At 42.4% G+C, this 23,969-nt stretch overlaps 1 protein-coding gene across 1 annotated transcript in view; it reads left to right on the top strand.

The window, feature by feature from the left end:
- Positions 1 to 23,969, top strand: part of LOC308298166 (protein NLRC3-like) — a gene marked incomplete at both ends in the record, with an annotated part of 148,119 nt that overhangs the window by 77,607 nt on the left and 46,543 nt on the right. Inside the window, 2 exons of the mRNA XM_080741722.1 lie at positions 21,456 to 22,420; positions 22,451 to 23,238. Of these exons, the coding sequence (XP_080597848.1) occupies positions 21,456 to 22,420; positions 22,451 to 23,238 (1,753 nt within the window). The remainder of the gene's footprint in view (positions 1 to 21,455; positions 22,421 to 22,450; positions 23,239 to 23,969) is intronic.

Below are 23,969 nucleotides of genomic sequence, written 5' to 3'. Positions count from 1 at the left end.
ACATTACAGCTGTACGGAAAGCTTGTGTTGATTGAGTTTGGAAGCGCTGGTTTTCAACAACACAGGGTCCTGCTGCCTCCTACATTATGTGACATTTAGATCCAGGTGCTACACAGGACCGTTGAGTGATTTATAACCAGCGCTTCCAAACTCCAACACTTAGAAAAATAATCACCTGCACAGAATTGATTGACAGAAAGTAGATCAGAACATGTCTATGATGGATGTGTGCGTGTGTGCCTGTTTCAACACAACTGAAGACGAGACAAACTTCCTTTAATGAATCTCAGTATGATGTGTGTGGTAAAGGGTTAATAATATGACCCCCCCCCCCCCCCCCCCCCCTCCTCTGTCACTCAGGTAGAAGAGTTCATCACTTCATGTCTGGATGACATCTGACACTGAATGTCTTCTCATCACCTCCAGCTGAACCTTCTCTCCTTCCCAGGTAAGTCCTGATGCACCATCTAAACTAGTAAGACTGCGGTGCCACTCGTCGTCAGTCTCCTCTGGGCACATGGGCCGTGCAGACATGGGCGTGGGTGGCGCTGGCGTGCGCAGTGGCGTTTCTGAAAATTGTGGGGCCCCCCTGCGAGGAGGTGGGTGGGGGCCCTTTTGCAAATGATGCGCAGATACTCTACCGACTCGTCGGGTCGAGGGGAGCACATATAAATACACAATTAAGCTTTTAATACCACAACTTTTACACCACCAACAAGCGGAGTATGAACATGATTAGTGCCAACTCTACCAGAGGGAGCTTGACACTAGAAACACAGCTGTAAACACAAAGCAATCTGTTGGACATTGTGTTTGATATGTCCATTCTAAACAACTGTTGCAGTGGGCCGCTAGGCTAGGGGGCTGCCCAGTGGCAGCCCAGTGGGCTGCGGGGGTTGCGGGGGTCTCCCCGCCGCCACTGGGCGTGCGCTGGTGCTGCTCTGTGTTCACACGGCGCTGCTTGGTGGCGATGTCCTCCATTAGAGCAGGGATACTCAAACTTCTGAACTTGTGGGCCACATTCGAAAAATGTCAAGGGGCCACGAGCCAGTTGATAAAAAGACATTACTTGATAACTTCTTTATTTTATTTGCTTTATCTCCACATAACATATGAAAAGACAATTGCAATGTGCATTATTTTATGGCTTGGAATTCCATTTATATTATCAATGATACAATTTGTAATCAAAGGAATATTATACAACAAGTAGTCCGGCTCTCAATGGAAAACAGGCTCTCCAACCGTGCATCAAACGAGCACAGATGCACTGCTCGACCTGGGCCTAATCACATGAAGAATGTATCACTCCGCCACTGCACTCTATTGGCTGATTATCCCATATATGGCACAGCTGCGCCCTCTGGAGGGAAAACACAGTAGCAGCTTGCAGTGCAAACTAGCCACTCGGACTGGAGAACAACTTGTTACACTACTATCCCGTTGGAAATGGATTTCACTGTTAATTTCGATATATTTGGTGGACTTACTTTAGATGAATGGTTAGATGAGGATGATAAGGAGAACGCGAAACCAACCAGACATTGTGCTTTGTCAAAGGAAGAGCTTGACAAGTTAGAGAAGTCAAGGTTTGAACTCAATACAGCCAGGACAACTACTTGGGCTGTGAAATGTTTCCGGGACTTGTTGTTGTCATACAATGGTATCGTGCAGCGAAAATAGCCGATCTACAAGTAACAACGCGGCGCGACACAGCGCGTTGTTGTAGATCGGCTATTTTCGCTGCGCGATACGGTCGTACGGCGGAGCATAGCCTATTGGAACTGATAGCTCAGCTGTGGTGATTGCTGCCTCGGTGACTGCGCTCAGAGCGCAGCTCTTTAATCAACAACAGGGACTATTTAATGTCAGTCAAACTCTTCCAAGGAATCAGATTAGCGATTGTTTAAATTGTGAATTGCCCCACAGTGTGAATAGCCTATACTTTGATGCGTTTTGTTTGTTGGTGGTTGTACTCCTGTGATGCTCGGCGGAACTCGCCTACGGCTCGTTCCTGACCGCATCACAGTCGTGCAAATAATTCAGTTATCCCACACCCTCTTGTGTAATATTGCTTAATTCCACACAAACACTAAAACAAACTAACGTACATTTGTCTGCTATTTGTCTGGGTTGTTGTCTATTTGTCTCCCTGCTATCAAGTGGGATAACATTAACATGAGCACATCTCTCTGTCAATTGCTTCACAATGTTATTTATGACCTGGCCCACATTCAACACAAATGTCTTTTTACAGAAAAAAAAAAAATAAGGTTGTGAAAATAGATAGTTATGGTTAAGGAAAATCAAATCAAATCAAATCAAACAATCTACTTTAATTACCAGACTGTTTAGCTAGCAAATGGCTAATGATGCAGTTGTACACAGAGCTATGGTAAACCATCTCTCTTTCGTTTGATTTGCATTAGGCCTACAATGCCTTTTTGGGTATGCTAATTAGATGGGAAGAGCCACAAAAAAAGAAATAAATGTGAAAATCCCCACAGGTTAAAATGCACCAGGTTAGCATTCACCAGCGTTAGTTTTACTGGGGTTTGGGTTAGGGGTAAGGTTAGGTTTAGGGTTAGGGTTAGGTTTAGGCATAGTTTTACTGAGGTTAGGGTTAGGGTTAAGGTTAGGTTTAGGTGGTAAATGGGGCCATTATCTCTGGAACGGAAGGTCCACTCTGCTTGTTGGATGCGTGACTTTGAGGACACAGGCCGGAGTTTAGTATCACTGCATTAGACTCTCGTGCTGGCACTGCCAGTCAGTCAGTCCCTGGCACGCTCTTTGGAGGTGTCCTCCTACACATGGGCGCATGCAGCCAGCTGGGTGGCAGGCGAGTGCTGACGTTTTGGCATGGAATCAACTTTGACCAAAACTAGACTGCACTCTGTCGAGGTGCCAACTTTGTCAAGGTGCACTCGTGGTCCTACTTGTGACAGTGGATTGGTTTTATCTAGCTAGGTGAGAATAGTTATACTTATGTCAGCGAGGCTTGGCACACCACTTCCTGGCTTGATCACTGCCTTTGCTGCTGTTGCAACAAGACGTCTGATTCATAGTTGCGGTCAGGCAGAAACAGGAGTGAGTCAGAGAGAGGAACAGGAAGTTACAGTTCGTTCGGAATATTTTACAAACAACACACAACATGTGTAGGGTGAGTTTACACTAGTTTAATATATTTATGGGGAGGGAAGCAGATCTACAAGCTCACAACATGTCACTCTGAGTCTGCAGACACGTAGTGAGCTTGTAGAACCGCTGCTTTGTTGTGTTGATGTTGTGTAGTTGGTTGGTAAGCAAGGTGACCGCAAAGCAGCCAAAAGGCACGCACATCTAAAGCCACAGTTGGCTGGGTGCTAGACTAAAACAGTGCATACAGGTAGAAGAATAAAAGTCTGCACACCGATTTATGCTCCCAATGATAAAGTTTTACTTGTGGTAACGTTTCGAGCCTAACGGCTCTTCACCAGACCTTCACAATAGCAGTATAGACATGCATTTATATAGTCAGTGTGTCATCCCACACCTGTGGGCCATAGACCAATCAGTCCCCAATTCGTGTCACATGTTCCATGTCACCAATACATATTACATGTCTGTATTTGTACCTCATACATACAGTAGTATACATTATATACATACACATAATCAATTCTGTTCCCAATAATTACACATATACAAATACAACAGGACTCAGGCCCTTAGGCCATCATAATGCTACCTAAAAAGAGGCGCCTTGTCTATTGTAGAGATAGTAAATATGGGACAAAAACACCTTGATATATCAAAATATACAGAGGAGAGACTGTTATAAGAGGAGAGAAACAGGGCAGTACCTCAATTGAAAAAGAAAAGGAAACACCAAATGTATATCAACATCTGATACAGACAACATACACACAACCCATGTGTCTGTCAGTACCCAGACTGGTAGCAGAGATACCCTATAGGAAGGGTCTAATATCATAGTCCTCATTAAGGCCCTTAGGAGCCAGAGTCTGCAATGTGTGTATCCAAAAAAGTTCCCTTTTTAACAGCATATTTTTAATGTTTCCCCCTCTGCGTGGAAGTTGTACTGATTCGATACCTGTGTATCTAAGCATAGAGACAATTGTGTCCTGCTTTAGAGAAGTGAACAGCCACAGGGCTAGTGATAACATTGTTTCTGATTGTACTACGGTGTTCTGCGATGCGGGTTTTCAATGGTCGTGAGGTCTTCCCAATATACGCCAGCCCGCATGGACACTTCAACATATGTATCACATTGGCTGTGGAGCATGTAATTATGCCTTTGATTTTGAATTTCTTCCCTGTATGGGGATGATTAAACAAGTTAGATTTGCGTGGAAAGTTACACTGTTGACATCGGCCACGGGTAATTTCCAGATGGGATGTCACTAAGAAAATGTGAAGGTGCTGTTACGCAGATTGGGGGCCCTCTTATGTACCACCCGGGGGGGTTGGGGTAAACATTTTTTTAGCACGGGATCTGTGTCGATAATATGCCAATGTTTTTTTTATGGCTTTTTCTATATTGTTGGATACAGGTGAATAGTCAAGCGCACAGAACACTCTGGGTTCGGTCTGCTTGGGCCGCTTACTGATGAGACACTCAGCTTGTGTAGTGCCCGAGAACCGTGATGTTGCATTCTTTATCCAGGCTTCTTTGTAACCTCTCTTCCAGAAACGTTCTTCCAAATCCTTGGCCTGGATATTGTAGTCTTCGTTGGAACTGCAGATCCGTCTGATGCGGTTGAACTGGGAGATGGGGAGATTCCTTTTGAGAGGGAGAGGATGATATGAGTCACCATGTAAAAGAGAGTTCCTGTCTGTGGGATTACTGTATAAATCAGTTTTGAGGCCATTATTTTCCTTGATTATTAGAATGTCAGAAAAATTCATTTCCTTGATACTTGCATATGTAGATGTCTGTTTTGAGCGTTCATAAATTCATGGAATTCCTTTAGCAGGGGCTCTGTTCCTGACCAAATAAAGAATATATCGTCCAGGTATCTCCTCCAGTTGGAGATGTATCTTAAATATGGATTTACCTGGTGATTAAAGATGATGTCCTGCTCATAGAGTCCCATAGGGAGGCAAAGCTTGGGGACATCCTGGATCCCATAGCCACGCCTGACGTCTGCAAATAAAAGGAATAGCCAAATAAGACATAGTTGGATATTAGGACATCTTTAATGAGACCCACTAAGCAGTCCGTGCTTGGGTTGCAGTCAGCTCTCAGATCTAAAAAAGTCTTTGTAGCCTGTAGGTCCCATTCAAAGGGTACATTTGTATAAAGGGACTCAATGTCCATCGTTACCAAAATTTCTGTTTCCTCCACCTGTTGGATTGATTTAATCATATTGATAAAATCCATGGGGAGTCCGGTATACAAGGGCAAAGTTGTTACTAACGGTTGGAGGAAAAAGTCCACAAATGCTGACATATTTTCAGTCAGGGAGCCTATGGCCGAAATGATGGGTCTGCCTGGAGGAATCTCTGTGAATTGTTTATGTACCTTGGGAAGGGTATAGAAAACCGGCGTAATGGGAAAATCCACCTTCATGAATTCATGTTCTGCTTTGGTGATGATCCCTTGTTCTAATAAGTTATTCAGACCATCATGGATATATTTCTTAGTGTCTGTAATCGGGTTATTCTCCAATTTCTTATAGAATTTATTATTAGCCAGTTGTCTCAGTATTTCCCCCTCATAGTCATCCCTCTTTAGAATCACTATGGCCCCCCCCTTATCAGCACTCTGGATAACTAATGTTTTATCCTGTGTAGTTGGTTGGTAACATCAACTATTAACAGCCCATATCCAAATAGTCTAGCGGAAAGATACTGATTTCAATGCATGATAGTTCAGTTGGTGATAGAAGCATGAAATTTGGCACAAATGACCTTCATATGACCCTAATTGATAATCAACCTCTGGCCACGCAAAATTCCAACATTTTCAAGATGGCCAGCCAGTTTGAAAAATGGCTGCAACTGGACCTACGTTTTGGACAATATCACTTTGCTTGGGCTGTAAATCTTTGATTTTCCTCTCATTTTGATATAAGAGAATGTTCTGGAGGTATTACAACCAGGCAAGTTCAGAAATAATATTAGGTTCCAATATGGCGGCATATTTTCCAATATGGCTGCCTATAAATTGCATAAATGTACATCTGCTCATGGTTAATCCACAGTTGGTGATACAACCATTAAATCTGGCACAGATCACGTTTATACTACCCTAATTGATAATCAACCTCTGGCCACGCAAAATGTTAACATTTGCCAAGATGGCCAGACAGTTTGCTGCAACTGGACGTAGGTTTTGGACAATATCACTTTGCTTGGGCTGTAAATCTTTGATTTTCCTCTCATTTTGATATAAGAGAATATGTTCTGGAGGTATTACATCCAGGCAAGTTCAGAAATAATATTAGGTTCCAATATGGCGGCATATTTTCCAATATGGCTGCCGATAAATTGCATAAATGTACATCTGCTCATAGTTAGTCCACAGTTGGTGATAAAACCATGAAATTTGGCACAGCTCACCTTTATACTACCCTAATTGATAACCAACCTCTGGCCACGCAAAATTCCATAATTTTCAAGATGGCCACCAGTTTTCAAAATCGCTGCCCAGCCTAATTGATTTTTATATTGTGTAGTGTCACTGCACTACCAGGGCACACTGGTTGACACTATAGCACACTAGTCGCATGGGGTACGATTAGGGCTGTCAGTCGATTAAAAATTTTAATCCCATTAATCGCATGATTGTCCATAGTTAATCGCACGATTAATCGCAATTAATCGCATATTTTGTACTTGTTTTAAATCTACCTTAAACAGATATTAATACTCATATCAACATGGGAGTAGACAAATAGCCTACTTGCTTTATGCAAATACAGCATATTTATTATTATTTGGAATAATAACAAATACTGTCCATAATAGGCCTAACAAACATATAACAACTTGAGAAAATATCTGCTTCCATTAGGACAGATTAATAGTGAAAGGACCACTGCTCATCGAGGTGCTACATGCCTGAAGGTCTATGACCAAAAGCTTGCACTTTATTAACTGAAAATAAAGAACATGATTTTGCAGTGCGGAGGCTCCCTTAAATCTTTCATTAGGACAGATTTAAAATAAACTTGGCATTCAATCACTAAACCTCAGCATCCCTATTCTAAGGGGATATTCACCAAAAGTAGCAGATTTAAAAGCTCATTACAAGATGCTACAAGAGCTTGTAGATCGGCTATTTTTGGTGAAGAGAGTTGGTTTATAAATATAACTCAAGTACAGTGAAACTCAGGGGTGTTTTACAAAGCAAGCATGAGGCATTAGAGGGTCTGAATTGTTTTAACTGAAGTAATATTGATACATTCTAAATATTATCAAAGTATTCTGAGGCACCCTGGACTGGTATTATTGGGCACCCTAGTTCACTATGAGAAACCCAGCTGTTATGATGTAGAGTGTACTAGAGACACTGATGGCTTGGAGATGTGTGGCACACAAGCCATAGTCAGCCAGACTTGCCGGATTTCAGCCGGATTTGGGCCATAACAGGGCCCAAACCTGTTTGCCACTGAGGCAGCCAACTGGTGACAATCTTAACTGCTAACCACTGTATGTGGGTTCTCTGGCCGTTGTTGCAAGCATTTGGTGGTCACTGTTAGCATGTTGGTGCGGGGGTCTGGGGAGGCAGAGCACTGTATAATAAAGGACGTCGTAGGCTACTATGTGCTCGTGTACAAGTTGGAGCGCTCCTGTTCTTGGGAGCGTGTGTGTGTCTGGGGCTCGCCCTGTCTGCAGATGTGCCGTTTCAACTCTTCGGTATTTGATGCGCGCGACGCCGTGAGCGGTGATATTGTGGTTGTCTGCTGCAAAAATCTCCGCCGTTTTGTCTGTCTCATACATAGAGTTATGGGGTCTCATACCATGACTAGCCCTGCTGCTAGCCGCATCACACACTGACTGACTGTTGTCAGCGCATTCGCTTCCTCACTCTATACTACGGAGCGCACCGAGGCTCAAACATCAGCTGCGTTAATCGCACGTTAAAAAAATTCTCGGCATTAAAAGGATTTCTAGTTAACTAGATAATAGCGCGCTAAATTCGACAGGTTTAGGTACGATGTTAGCTATTAGTGAATACATTTTCTAGGTTGCACTCACAAGGAAGCTGACACAAGGATGTACCTTTATGCAGCCTATGCTGCGAATCATGGAGTGTCAGCTGCCATCATCTGAAGCTCAGATACTAATGTTCAGTTTCAGCCATAGCTGAATGGTTAGGGAGCCCGCCTGGGGAACCAGAGTCCCTGGTTGTCCCAGGTTCGATTCCAGGCCAGGCCAACAATGTCGATCTGTGTCCCTGAACAAGACTCTTAACCCCTAATTGCTCACGCGCTCCTTGTGGGCAGCGAATCAGCTCTGATCTGGCATTCCAAGCAGGACATATATGGGGCCTGTCACACTTATGTAGTCCTGTTTTGCCAAGTCCAATTCACTTGGGATAGCACCAGAGGGACAGAACCTGGCTTCCACAATGGATGGATCTTCCAGCAATGGCCAAATCATGCCAGGAGCTGACGTGATGTCAATGTAAAAAGGAATGTTCTGGACGCTACAAAAACTTCTGGACTAATCTACACACCCCTCTGTGGTTGCAGTTGCTAGCACACAGGCCTTTCACTTTCCCAGCCACCATTATAAATGAGAATGTGTTTATAATGATTTGCCTGATAAAAAAGCAAAAATAAATAAATAAATAATTAATACAATAAAAAAACAAAATGAATGCTACATTTTATAAGATCTAAGTTTGTGTATGGTGACCATATTTAAAAACATGTCAACCTATTTGAACCTATAGATCATTCTAAAGCTCACTTTAAAATGTGCCATAAAGGGATTCTGTGAATGGTAATTTATACAAATATGTGTCACAAGCTCATATGGATTAACCATAAGCAGTAAATGTACATTCTGCAATTTATTGGCAACCATATTAGAAAATGTGCCGCCATATTGGAACCTAATGGTATTTTTATAGAAGTATTCTTTTGGTAGAAATACCTCCAGAACATATTGTCTTATATCAAAATGAGGGGGAAATCAAAGATTTACAGCACCAGCAAAGTGATCTAGTCCAAAGCGTAGGCCCAGTTGCAATGCAGCCATTATACAAACTGGTGGCCATCTTGAAAATGGAGGAATTACGTGTGGCCAGAGGTTGATTATCAATTAGGGTAGTCTAAAGGTGATCACCAACTGTGGATTAACCATGAGCAGATGTACATTTCTGTAATGTATCTGCTGCCATATTGGAAAATATGCCGCCATATTGAAACCTAATGTAATTTTTTATCTTGTTTGATTGAAATACCTCTAGAACATTATAACTAGATCAAAATGAGCTGAGAATCAAAGATTTACAGCCCCAGCAAAGTTATATAGTCCAAAACGTAGGTCCAGTTGCAGCCATTCTGAAGAAGACTGGCGGCCATCTTGAAAAATGTTGGAATTTTGCGTGGCCAGAGGTTGATTATCAATTAGGGTCATATGAAGGTCATCTGTGCCAAATGTCATGCTTCTATCACCAACTGAACTATCATGTCAACTTTCCGCTAGACTAAAACAGAAAAGTCTCTGATTGAATTGAACAATGTCAAACTCATCAACATTGCAGCTGTACGGAAAATGCAAAATGTTTGTTTCATTAAAATCCATCATAGACATTTTATGCTTACTGTCAACAAACTCAACACTATTAAGTGTTGAGTTTGGAAGCGCTGGTCCTCAACAACACAGTGTCCTGCTGCCTCCAGCATTATGTGATATTTAGAACCAGGTGGTACACAGGTCCGTTGAGTGATTTATAACCAGCGCTTCCAAACACCAACATAATCACCTGCATGGAATGAATTGACAGAAAGTCGACCAGTAATCACCTACACAGACTATTGACAGACAGTCTATGATGGTGGCTGACTGACTGGTTTACTGACTTGTAGATCAGCTGTTTTCACTAGTTTGAGTCCTCGACGATTGTCTAATTTCTCTTTTGGGTCACAGGCTAAAATGTTTGGGAATGGGAACCACCATTTTAGAGCATGAAAGAGAAACTGACAAGAAACTGTTGCGCTGTGTTTCAGGCAAACTATACAGCTGTCAAATTCACCGTTCCAGGGGAAATCCCAATGACGCACTGAGCGCACATAAACATGCTGGTCGCTTAGTCCAATCAGGTCGCGGCTCATTTGTAAATGCCACGGTCAAGAGCCAATCGTATTTCACTCAGGTCTGTCAGTGGTTAACCCTTCACTCGCCTGTTTTGATCAAGACTTGCAACAGCGTGTCAATGAGAGGCAGAGAATAGCTCGTTTTTATCGAATATTCGGCTACTCGAATACTTTGAGGTCGAATAATTTGAATACTAAAAATCACTATTTGTGAGTGCCCTAGTGTGTGGTCAGATTGGCCAGACTTAACGATCTGTGCTGCTGGGCTGATGTTACCTTGGAGTGGGTAGGGCCTAACTCTGAGTTGATGGCTGTCTGAGAGGACTTTATATCTGACCCCAGTATCTCTGTCAGAGCAACTATGACAGTGTGTGGAACAGAACACCAACTTCCAGTGACTAATGCCTGAGGTTGTCTCCTATGGGCACAACAGCAAAGGCAGTGGCAGCATTGGACTGAGCTGAGACTGCAAGGGAAGACTGCATGTCTCCTTGCTGTGGACCATTCTATATCTCACTCTGTGTTAAAAAAAAAATGCCATAGACGAAGACGAATGCATTGTTGTCTTTACTCTGAAAGGGAGGTTGCCGTTTTACCATCTAAACTTAATCTTTCCATCTGGTTTCCAGGCAATCATTCTACTTACTGTGTACATCACGGTCACGAACAAATAGTTGAAACCATGCCCCACATCTTAAATGGGTGGCATGTGTACAGGGCATTCTACATAAGTAGGCATGACAGAATAGTGGATTTGATATCAAAATATATCCCTTCCATCTTCAGGTCCTCCATCATGCTACATGGTTTTATAAATTCCTTCAAATGTCCGGGGTTTCGCGCATATCACAGTTAAAGCACGGGCATTTACAATGCACGTTCAATGGTTCGTTTGGAATCACACTGTGAGAGGCGGGTTTCCACCCCTAACCCCGGAACGTGTATTATTCATACTACTCTCTGCCTGCGCTGCGATCCCTCCCTCCCTCAGCCTGTCTCGCTTTCAGATCTGAGGCAGAGCAGAGCCGGCAGCAGCTCGCGCTGCTCAAGCCAAACGAACAAACTGCAAACGCAATTAATGCTGTTTCACTGATGAAATGCACAAAAAGTGCCAGTGACCAACAATGAGAAGCAGAGCGTTCTGTCAGCAAAGCTGGTACTCTTCTGTGTCTATTTAGGCATTTACAAATAAAAGTTATTCTGCTTCAAGCCCATAACAACACTGCAAAGTAACCTACAAGACAGTCTGTGCGAGGTGAGAGCTCTTCTGCTAACTCAATTGACAGAATCTTTTGTACAACCTTGTAAAGCAGAACGGCGGTTTGAATAATGGGCTACCTCTCTTTTATTTCGTTACAAAGCTGAACATTCATTCAGGAGTCAAAAGGCATACTTTATCAGTGGATCTATCTAGCCTATTAATAGATTTGTAAAGGGTCCAATTGGAACCCCCTCAAAAATGAATACATAACTAATAACATAATTGAGCTGTAAACTAGTAATATAAATATTTTTTTTGGGAAACAAATAATTATATATATATATATATATATATATATATATATATATATATATATATATATATATATATATATATATATATGCATGCCGGGTAGAGTGTCCTCTTTTTGGATTTTCAGAATATGGTCACCCTAGTGTGTGTGTGTGTGTGTGTGTGTGTGTACATGCATTCAGTATTTACTGTTTTCTGATGTATTTTATGAATCCTGACAGGTTGAATAAAGATCAACATGGAGACAGAGCTGGAGGTGAAGAGTGACCGCTCTAAAGATGATCCTCCTTCAGACACGAATGAACCTGGACCTTCACACACACAGTATGTCAATCCTTCTATACACTAGCCTCTGTTCCCTTCAGAGGGTGAGTCTACATGGTGTACAACCAGTCTATACTGTTCCCTTGAGAGGGTGAGTCTGGTATACAACCAGTCTATACTGTTCCCTCCAGAGGGTGAGTCTGGTCTACAACCAGTCTATACTGTTCCCTCCAGAGGGTGAGTCTGGTCTACAACCAGGCTATACTGTTCCCTCCAGAGGGTGAGTCTGGTCTACAACCACTATACTGTATATTGTCCCCTTCAGCGACTCAGTTATCACAGTGAGAATGGACTTGACTCCGTTATCACAGTTAGCCAGGGGGCAAAGGGAAGTGACCTGCATTTGCCCTGTTGTAAAAGGTAGGCCATCAGAAATATTATCTATGACCCAGTATTTCCAAGATGGATGCCACCCGAAAATGAGTTTTGACAGCTGGCAAAAAAAATCTGCTTTTTAAACATTATGAACTAATTTGGTCAGTTTGAGCTTTAATTTCTATGTTGTCAATATAGCTGTGGGCATAAATAATGTAGGGTATTACATTTTCCCTCAGATTCTATCTAGAGTTGTGGGGATGATTGTAGAGAAACATCTGAGAAAATGCCCACAATGTATCTTAAAGATGACATTTTAATAAACAAACTACAATACAAACACACCCAGCCTTGCCAACAATTTCAGCTTTAGGTCTATAACAATTAACATAGTGGTATGCATTCAAGAAGAAAAGATAGACTACTTAGTGACAGAGTGAAGCGGAGTTAGGGTGGCCTACTATTCAGTTCATTTTGACCTCTATGGTGATGTCTTGCCTGCTTCTAAAGCCAATGATACTATGGTACGATACTATTCACTGTCACTGTTGCCATTTGTTGTGCTGATCCTGCTGCATTGTGTCTCTAGTCCCTGGCAATGGCATCCTAAGTAGCATGGAATTGCCTTCTTTGTACAGGAACAGTTCTTCTGTCAGCCGTTTGTACAGCTGCATGATATTGCCCTGTTCATTGACACGGACCAGGCTGGCTGGGTTGGCTGGGATGAGTGTAGGCCTAGTCTCTTGCAGCCGAAGTTAGAATTGCTTTCACGAGTAGTAGTCGTTTATTCTTTTTTCCATATTGTTTTTCAATGAACACACAAACACAATGAGGAATGTACTGTAGGCTGATCAGACCTACGTTTGGTCCTCTATAAAGTCCGGCTCCGTTCACACCGGTCAGTTAGCTTCACATTTCCAACTATACTGTTCCTTCATTTCCAACCTGATAGGGATAAGAAATATCCTTATGGACCCGTTGCTTGTAAAGAAAGAAAGAGACAGATTTGATGTGGAAACGGTGACGCTTATTATGTTTTTATTTGGCCACGCGTTCTTGGGCTATTTATTGTTAAATGAATCAATAGGCTTACTAGCCTATATTTTTTGAGAAAGAGAAAGAGAGAGAGAGATTCCTCCATCCATCCATCGCTAATTGCTGCCTGAAATGTGAGTTTCTTTAAAAAAAAATATATATATATATATATATATATATATATATAGGAAGCGGCTGTGGTTAATATCACAAAATGAATTGGGATAGTTAGGCAGTGAAGTAATTTTTCACAGGAATCGCCTATTCTGTCAATAGATCAACAGCCGCCTTTATGACCACTTGTCATTTGTTTACGTATTTGTTTCTTTTAACAAAAGTCCCATGTGAACGCTAACCGGACCAAATTCAAAATGCAACAATGTAAACATTTGGTCCCTGATCCGGACCTTCTAAGCAGATTTTGGGTGAGAAAGGCCTATAACAGGGGTCGGCAATTAGATTTGGCCAATTTTTTTCGGGCCAATAAGATGGTGGGCCAGAAATGAAAGGCTATTTTAAGAAAGTCATAGTTAAACAATACTGTAACTCCAAGACAGACTGCCTTACAAGACATAGGCATCTGTGATTAAAAAATAAAAATAAAAATATATAGACCTATATGTGGAAAAGCAAGCTGTTTTTCCCTCTTTCTATTTGCAAATAGGACTGATTAGTGGAACCTATAATAATTATAATGATTACATACTTTTATTCATGTTCATAACTATTATTCCGCTCTTCTCTGCTGCCAGTAGGCTACAACATTACATACACATATGCATGATTCATAATAAATCACTTTGCACATCTCACAACGCTGTGCAGCACGACGCCTTGTGAATTTGTAGATTGAATAATGTGCGCATTCTGCGCGACACCGCTGCACGTTGGATCAAACATTGGTCGTTAGTGTGAATTGAGTGCAGCTGCAAGCTTGTGCAGAAAGACATACAGCTAGACAACGTGAAACATTCAGCCTTATCTGCTTCTAGTTGTCAAGAGATATGACAAATGGACACAATCAAAAGGCATTAAGAAAGAGGAGTAAACAGTGAAAAGGGGCGTTTAAAGAGGAATATGGACAGCAAACTTTGTGTTTATCCTACCTAACTGGTCTCATCTACGCAAAGCCATTTGAGAAGCACCACAGCTTTGCTGTGACAGTTTTGGTTGCTTGCAAGGATTTTAGACACAGCACCAAAGATGAAGCATGGATATGGCACCAGTTAGTTTTCACCCAAGACAGAAGCAGTTTGACCACAGGTAGCCTACAACGGTACAAGCTCTCAGCAGCAGCACCACTCCACTGCTGCGTGTGCCTCTGCGGAGTGTGTGTGTGTGTGTGTGTGTGTGTGTGTGTGTGTGTGTGTGTGTGTGTGTGTGTGTGTGTGTGTGTGTGTGTGTGTGTGTGTGTGTGTGTGTGTGTGTGTGTGTGTGAGTGAGTGAGTGAGTGAGTGAGTGAGTGAGTGAGTGAGTGAGTGAGTGAGTGAGTGAGTGAGTGAGAGAGAGAGAGAGACGATCCGCAGCAGCGTTCGCTCGCTCGTAGTGCTACCAATCTAGTGGGACTGTCAGTATTGTTTAAATAAAAAGTAAAATAAAAAAGAATAAATCTCAAAATAATCTGAGGGGCCAGAAATAATTTCCGAGGGGCCAGTTTTGGCCCGCGGGCCGCCTATTGCCGACCCCTGGCCTATAAGCTTACCCAGGTCAAAATCATCTGGGTGGTCATCTTTGGATGTATATACAGCAATTGTGCGGTCTTGTGCCTGATTGATGATGTCATCTGAGAAGGAATCAAAATAGTTTTTACCAAACTCCTTAAGTGCAGGGAGATCCAGACATATGCTGACCTTGATAGCTGGTGGTATCTCTGCCACTTAAACTATGGATAAAGGGCAGGGCACGACACTGTGCAAGCCCCAGTGCTGATACCATTTGATGGACAGGAAGGTATGCATTTTGCTCTGTTCTCACCCAAAGCTCTGGAACTCGAAGGCATCTGAGATGGGTTGCTGCACAGTAAAGGCTGTAACGGTTTGACGTTTTGGGGTGCCAGTTAGGACTGAGCCTATCACGATTGTGTCCAAATGGAACCGCAACCACTTTTTTCTTTACATTTTATAGTCAACCTTACAGAGGGTTTTTAAAGAACACATAAATAACCATATGACCCATACAAACCAATAGCCAGGGACAGATTACCCAACAAAAAACAACCTTCAACTCAAGAACCAAGAAAACACACAAGCACAGAAAATATCCATTCAATGCCATGTATTGAAATTACTCCCAGCCAACAGGCATGCATGATTTTCCTGTCCTCTCCTGAATCCTCCAATACTACCTCATAATTCACTGGTCCAACTTGGGCGACTATTCTCCACTGGCACCCGATTGCTGCCCGCACAAAACACTGATGCTGGTATTCAAAGCAGCCAAAGGTATGGAACCTCATACCTCCAAAACCTGATCGACCCCTACAACCCCACCCATTCACTCAGATCAGCTAACACAGGGATGCTGACAGAACCCTAATGCCACGCCCCTAATGCCTTTATTCTGATTCTTGATATCTCATAATTTATATATTTTGCCATAACCTTTGAACAGTTTGTCTTACAACTTACCCTAACCCTCCTACCTTCAGTAATGAACTTGGACCTCCACACACAAAGTATTACACAAAACAATATGGACTTTAATTTGCACATTTAACTTAGCATGAGATCACTTTGTCATGTTTTGTGTATATTGTATAGTAAAAACAAAGCTATACATAGTCTAATAACAGTGTGTCCTCCCTGTCCAATGTTTATCTATAGAGTATAAGTTAAGATATGGGTAGTTTGTGAATGAAGTGCTGCAAATCACTATGTGCTGTTCAATGTTTATGTATAGATTATAAATCACTATGTACTGTTCAGTGGTGAAGCTGCACTATACAGGCTGACTGACTGTTTTTTTGTTGTTGCTGCAACGTCCAGGAGTTGAAACCTCCAAACATATTTATGCTATATATAAAAGTATGTTATACTTTCATAATGAGATTTAACAATAAATAGCCTAATGGTCAACAAACTTTCAATAACATGAAAATGATTTAAACATTTGTATGATTCCAGAAGTCTTCACCACAGACCAGAGTCTCCAACAGTGAAGATTGACTGCTCTAAAGATGCACCTCCTTCAGACACTAATGAACCTGGACCTTCACACACACAGTATGTCAATCCTTCTAAATTGTGGAAAACATAATCGAATGTAGAGTCAGCATAACATAAAAAGGTTTATTTTATGACCCATGGTTCAAGAGTTATAGGCCAATTAAAACATGAAGCTGGCTGTTGTATCGCCACCATGAGGCTGTTGTAGCCAAGTTGCATGGCAATCAGACGCTGCATTCACGAATTGTGGCATTTTGGGCAAAAATTTCCCCTCCCACAAACTTTGAAAGCCAAACGTTGCCGATCAGAAGGGACTGTGAAAGAGGTGACAGATAGATTATGATCACGTGACCACACAGTTGAAACTATGTGCATGGCTTTGTTTGTGAGCCCCGCCCCCGCACAGAGGAACACAAATCTGCGTCAGACCCCAGACTTGCACGTACATCATAACTTTACGTGATGAGCCATTGCACAGTGTTGATAGGTTGTAAATCTGTTCTTTTTGCGCATGTGAGAACCTTCTCTACTGGTTAACCCTTAACTCTCCCCACGCTTTGAACGATAACGCTCGCCCCATTTTTTACAGAACCTCGATGCCAATACGGCGCTCGTTCGGTTCGTTCGTCTGATGACTGTAAGCTGATGAGGGGTCGCGCGGCCGTTTACTGTAAACACATTTTCCGCTGTGATGGTGTAAAAAATCCATTATGCGTTAGATCAACGGAGAACAATTCACTTCCTTGTTGATTTCCTCTGGCCCGGAGGCTCTGTAGCCAGTGACTGCTCTGAATGTACGGCAACACATAGCAGGACAATTCACATTCATTCTCGCATGACGCCGCCCTCTGCTGCCTGGCAGACCAAAGTGCACTATTGCACAACCAAAACAAATAAAAATAAATAAATAAATGTCTGTCTGTCTATCTACTATAACGTCGCAAAGGTAAGCCGCTTTTTGATGGCGCCAGACCCAATAAATAAATAAATAATCTGGCAGTAGGAGAGTTAAGTGCTGTTCGGGTCATTTTGACCCGTTTTACATTTTCATTTGGAAAAAAAAAGGTAGAAGTTTACATTTTTTCCACCTGAAACTCACTGGCCTTAAAGATTCTTCTGAGATGAACATGTAAAACAAATATTTTTGCACTACACCCATGCTACACCCCCCTCATATTTTTTGAACCTTTAGTGCTGTTCGGGTCATTTTGACCCGGAAGCACAGATGCACAGATGCACAGAAATACACAGCACCCCAGATGCACTAAAATTAAAATAAAGCATGTATACTAACACAGACACACAGTCACCTCCCCCTCCCCCCTCCTATCGCCCTCCCCCCACACCCTTCACCCCCTCTCCTCCTCACCCCTCCCCTCCTCACCACTCACTTATCTGAAGTTTTCCTTGTGACTGTACTGTATCTTAGGGGAAGTTTTACATTATTTTACATAAACACAAGGTGCTGTAAAGTAACACTGTAATTCAGGGGTGCTGTGGATGAAAATGATGTTTACAGGGGTGCCCTGAGACCAAAGTGTTTGAAAACCTCTGTCCTAGTGTATACGTTCAAGTGTATATTCATATGTGAAGTTCATGTGTGTTCACATGTGTGTTCAGCTCTATGTGAGAATGATGTCCTGTTCTTGAACCGCAAGTATTCAATTAATGGGCATGTTGGGGAGAAAGAAAAAAAAGTTCATAAAAACATTGTCTGATTTTCATTTTTTCCTATAAGCATGAGATATATTTCCCAGTATTAAATAAAGTAGTTTTTTTACATGAATTTCAGCTAAATCAGTAAAAACGCCTAGCTCTTTCAGTGTTTAATGTGATATAGCAAAGCAGAAATGCAAACATTTACCATATATATCATATGAATTGTTTGGTATTGAGTCAAAGTCAATGTATCATGATGATTTGTTAAGTTAAAATTTATATTAGTGTTGTTTTTTTTTAAACCAAATATCCCCCGGGCAGAGTTCGAGTTATACTCCGAGAGCTATGGGGTCCCTCTAGCGGCGCCGAAGGTGCCGCCGAAAAATAGGGCCCCCATAGTTATGGGGGTGGCCCCCATAGTTATGGGGGCCCTATTTTTCGGGTATAAAGTCGGCTAAAACGAGTATTTTCCTATATTAAATCATATTAAATCAGGTATTTTTCGGTATATAGTCTGGATTTCTTGGTACCAACAGTCAGACAACAAGTGCCAGTTTCATAAAATCATTCAGTTCCCAGAGCTTTTCAGTTAATCTACTTAGTTACTTTACACCACTGTCTACAACAGCAAGCAAACATTTTAGCCCGTGAACCTGTCTACAACAGCAAGTATGATGGTTCCCAAACTTTTTAGCCCGTGAACCAAGAGACATTACTACCTTGTACCAAACAAGTAGTGAAAATAGCAGATGTACAAGCTCACAACGAGTTGCTTCGCACTGTGTTCAGTGCGTTGTGACCCATACAACGTGTCCGCCACATCGGTCCAGACCCCAGTGTTAGGAAACAGCTAGCCTCGGAAACCCAGGCTTCATTGGCGATGGTTCTGGTACACCATAGCCATTAGCCACTAGCTAGCCCAAACGTTAGCCTAGCCAGGCAGCACAGCAGCATAACATAGCATTCATTCATCATTACAAGTCTATAGCCACGAGCCCACGACTCACCAGTGAGGACGCCAGGGCCTTCATAGCCTAGGTTGTGTTGTCTTGGTGTTCTGTATATTCCTTTATGGCCGTATTGTTATAATCCACCGAGTCCATGACGCATCAGTTACGCACGGAGAGACAGACGTTCAGACAAGTTAAAAGGGAAGTCCTTTGAAAGCCATTTCCTCTCTGAACAGTGCCCAGAAGCACATTTCAAAACAAGAGCCTTTCTTTTTTTTTTTTGTCTATACAATCGATCATTCAACACATGTTTATTTTGAAATTGTACTGGAAATAGAAGTAGCCAATAGCTCCTACTTCACGCCACTGATGTCAGAGCCTCTACTTGCCGATCGGCAATATTTTCCCCCCAACCCCCCTTTAGGGGGTGCGGTGGGACGTGGGGGAGGGGGTGCGGCCGCACCCCCAGCACCCCTACTTCCCTCGGGTATGGTCTTGCTAAGACAGCGTTGTTTTGTTTGGTTGTTTTGTTGCTCTCCGGCGTGTCCGCCTTCCTTTGCCGTCCGGGCCGTGGCTAGAAGTGCAAAGACTCGATGCAGTGGTTCCTAGCTTAGCCTATGCCCAGGCCATGGCGAGACCACGCAGCTGGGTAGGTCTGCATCCAGAAAGGTAGGAACCATTGCAGCGAGTGTGTTATAACCCGGACGGTAAAGGAAGACTCACACCCCACATTAAATGCGCCTGATTTATAATAATAAAATTAATAGTAGGATTAAACGGTGTGATGTCATTGTTCAGTCTTACTGTCTAACATGTTTATTTAGTATATCTAGTTAACATAAATAATATAAATTCTTCGAATGGAACATAAAAAAAAAAAAAAAACGAAAAAAAAAAAAAAAAAAACACACTTAGAAAAAAAGAGACCCCAAAGGGGGTTGTTGACTATGGGGTCCCAGACTTTAACTATGGGAGCTAAGACCCCACTGGCTCCCACATAACTCGAACTCTGCCCCCGGGTCAAAATGACCCGAACAGAACGAAGGTGTAGTGAATCTGAACAGAACTTAAGGGTTAAAATGCGCTGCTCCAAAGATCTGTAGCATGTCTGCTGGACACAGACACACCACAGTGCAGGCTCATAGACCCATACAGTGAAGAGACACAGACACATCTACTATCTACTATTTTTACTATTTCTAGGTAAAAGTCTGCAGTCAACAACATGCAGATAGGTTTTTTACCTAGAAATAGTTAGGCAATGTTTTTGTTAAATAACACTTTTTACAGCACTTAATTGAGATCAAGACATTCTACAGGTCTGTTACAAGACATTACCATTAAAAACATTTTTAATCAAAAGTTTCACCACCTGACACCAATCATTAGCAATCAACAAGGCAATGCAGATAGGAGGTTTTGAGCTTCATCATTTTGCCACTTTTGCAAACCTGTCAAATGTCATGTTCGAACGATCTTGCAGACAGACTGACCATGTGCAGCATAGCCTGTTGTCCTCATTTCAAGTGAAATCCAGAAATCATCACATTTGCCGATAGGAGCTTTTTGTTTTGGCCATCGATATGTAATAATATTAATATGTATTGGCAGAGTAAAAAGTTACACTACTCGTTACTGGGTAAAGTAATAAATAACATTATTAAGTAACTTGTTGCTGCCCAACACTGCACCTACATCATATAAGTGTATGATATAGTCATATCTCTTTTAACCTAACACTGCACAATGTGCACATACATCATATAAGTGTATGATATAGTCATATCTTCTAACCCAACACTGCACATACATCATATAAGTGTATGATATAGTCTCCTTCTAACCCAACACTGCACTTACATCATATAAGTGTATGATAGTCATATATCCTTCTCGTCCACAGAGAGAGGACTTGTGTTCTGATCACACCTGGACTGAAGACGTCCCGTCAAACCACAAGTGGACAAAGTAAGACTTTGTACAGCGTTTTTAAAAAAATATTATTTTGACTTCTTAATGCTTAAATGACAGAAGACATAGTCTGCTGGGCATTTCATTAATAATGTTCATACACAGCTGTAAGAATGTAAAGTTATTAATGAAGCTGAATGTTTAAAATGTCTTCATTGTCTTCTCATAGCAGGTGTCAGTCCGCAGGAGGATTTAAAGGTTTATAAGGTTGCTTTGAACCGTCTTGATCGTGTGACATACGTCACTGAAGTGCCCTCGCTCACCAGCATCTACACAGAGATCCACATCTCAGCGGGAGAGAGTGAAGGGGTTAATACCCAACATGAGGTCTGGCAGCTGGAGACAGCTTCCAAGAAGAAGACCCTCCATGATGACCCAATCAAATGCAGTGACATATTTAAGCCCCTCCTCCTTGGCAGAGAGAAACCAATCAGAAGAGTCCTGACCAAGGGCATCGCTGGCATTGGAAAAACATTCTCTGTGCGTAAGTTAACTCTGGACTGGGCAAGGGGTTTGGAAAATCAAGATGTCATTCTCCTGGTTCCATTCTCATTCCGGGAGCTGAACCTGGTCAGAGATGAGCAGCACAGTCTTCTCTCACTGATCCATCGTTTCCACCCAGAATTAAAGAAGGTCACAGCAGAGCAGCTCGCTGTCTGGAAGGTTGGCTTAATCTTTGATGGTCTGGATGAAAGCAGATTTCCGCTGAAATTCGAGAAAATTTGCATTGGTTCTCATGTCTTCCAAGAGAATGCCATTGTTTATGATGTCACAGTGACATCATCAGTGGACTTCCTGTTGACAAACCTCATCAAGGGGAATCTGCTCCCCAACGCCCTCCTCTGGATAACTACCAGACCTGCAGCAGCCAATCAGATCCCTCCTGATTGTGTTGACCTGATGACAGAAGTACGAGGGTTCACAGACCCCCAGAAGGAGGAGTTCTTCAGGAAGAGATTCAGTGATGAGAAGCTGGCCAGCAAAATCATCTCACACATGAAGACATCAAGGAGCCTACACATCATGTGTCATGTCCCTGTCTTCTGTTCAATCACCGCTACCGTTCTGGAGGACATGTTGACAGACGAGACAGAACAGCTGCCCAAGACCCAGACTCAGATGTACAGCCACTTCCTGTCGGTCCAGACAAAGAGGAAGAATCTGAAGTATGCTGAGAGTCATGATGTGAATCAACAGCAGCCCATGGAGAAGCCAAACAAGAGACAGAGAAAGAAACAACAGCAGAGAGAGAAGCAGCTCATGGAGAAGGACAGGGAGGTTCTTCTGAAGCTGGGCAGGCTGGCGTTTGAACATCTGGAGAAAGGCAGCATCATGTTCTACCAAGAAGACCTGGAAGAGTGTGGCCTTGATGTGAAAGACGCCTCGCTGTACTCAGGACTGTGCACAGAGATCTTCAAGAGAGAGAGTGTGAGCTTCCAGAGAACAGTCTACAGCTTTGTTCATCTGAGCATCCAGGAGTTCCTGGCTGCAGTCTACCTGTTCCACTGTTTCACACAGAAGAACATAAAGGTACTGAAGACATTCCTGGGAGGAAGAGTAAAAGAAATGACCCTCATACTCTTCCTGAAGAAAGTCATGAAAAAATCCCAGGAGAGTAAAAATGGCCACCTGGACCTCTTTGTCCGCTTCCTTCATGGCCTCTTACTGGAGTCCAACCAGAGTCTGTTAGGAGGCCTGCTGGGTCAGACAGAGAACAGTCCAAAGACCATAAAGAGAGTCATCAACAACCTGAAGAAGATGACTGATGAAAATCACTCTCCTGAGAGAATGGTCAACATCTTCCACTGTTTGATGGAGATGAACGACCACTCAGTATTTCAGGAAATCCAACGGTACCTGAAGTCAGGGGACAAATCAAAGACCCAACTGTCTCCATCCCAGTGTTCAGCTCTGGCCTTCATGCTGCAGATGTCAGAGGAGGTTCAGGATGAGTTGTGCCTGGACACATACAACACATCAGAGGAGGGGCGACGGAGACTGATCCCAGCTGTGAGGAACTGCAGAAAGGCTCGGTTAGTATTCATGTGTATAGAAAACATACTAGAATAGTCAATCCACCTTCACACCACTGCACTGTAACTAGAAATGATGGTTAACATAAAACATTGGTTCTCAAAGTGTGGTCCGAGGTCCAGTTCCAAGTAAAATAAGTAGCATTATGTAAGGTAGCTGATCTCCAAGCTCACAGTTGAGAGATGTTCATTGCTGCCTTGCAAACAATTATAAATCAGTCTTTACAACCCAGCTCTCTATGGAAAATAAGATATAAATAAATGTTATGTTTTAGCACTAGATTTTATATTGTATATTCAGCGAAATATTCACTGTAGTGTACCTAACAGCAACATCATAAAACAGTGTGTTTTATGTCCAAAGGGTGGCGTATGGTATATGAACGGTCGTGGGGTCAATTTATCAGTAGGGTTACATTTCCAGTGATTATCAATGTGCTCCATAAGTTTCATGAGAATCTTCACATTATGTATGCAAGTGGACATTTTGGCCTAATAGTGGTGCTAGAAGAAAGATTATTTGGGCTTAATGCTCGTCTGGGGAGCATAAAGGTTCTTTTCAATATATGTTGTTTATGATGTTTATGTAAGCTCTCAATGTGGGACATATTCTCAGCTTGTAGATCTGCTATTTTGGCTGAATGTTCAGCCCAGAATAGGGTCATTGACCATATGGTGGCGTTCTACCTTACAGTATTTCTAACTAGATAGAAGATCCCCTAGTTAACTTC

The sequence above is a fragment of the Nannobrachium achirus genome, assembly GCF_963921795.1.
Source record: "Nannobrachium achirus genome assembly, chromosome: 14".
NCBI lineage: Eukaryota > Metazoa > Chordata > Actinopteri > Myctophiformes > Myctophidae > Nannobrachium > Nannobrachium achirus.
The sequence above is the reverse complement of the archived record's forward strand: the minus strand, read 5'-3'. Positions and strand labels throughout refer to the sequence as shown.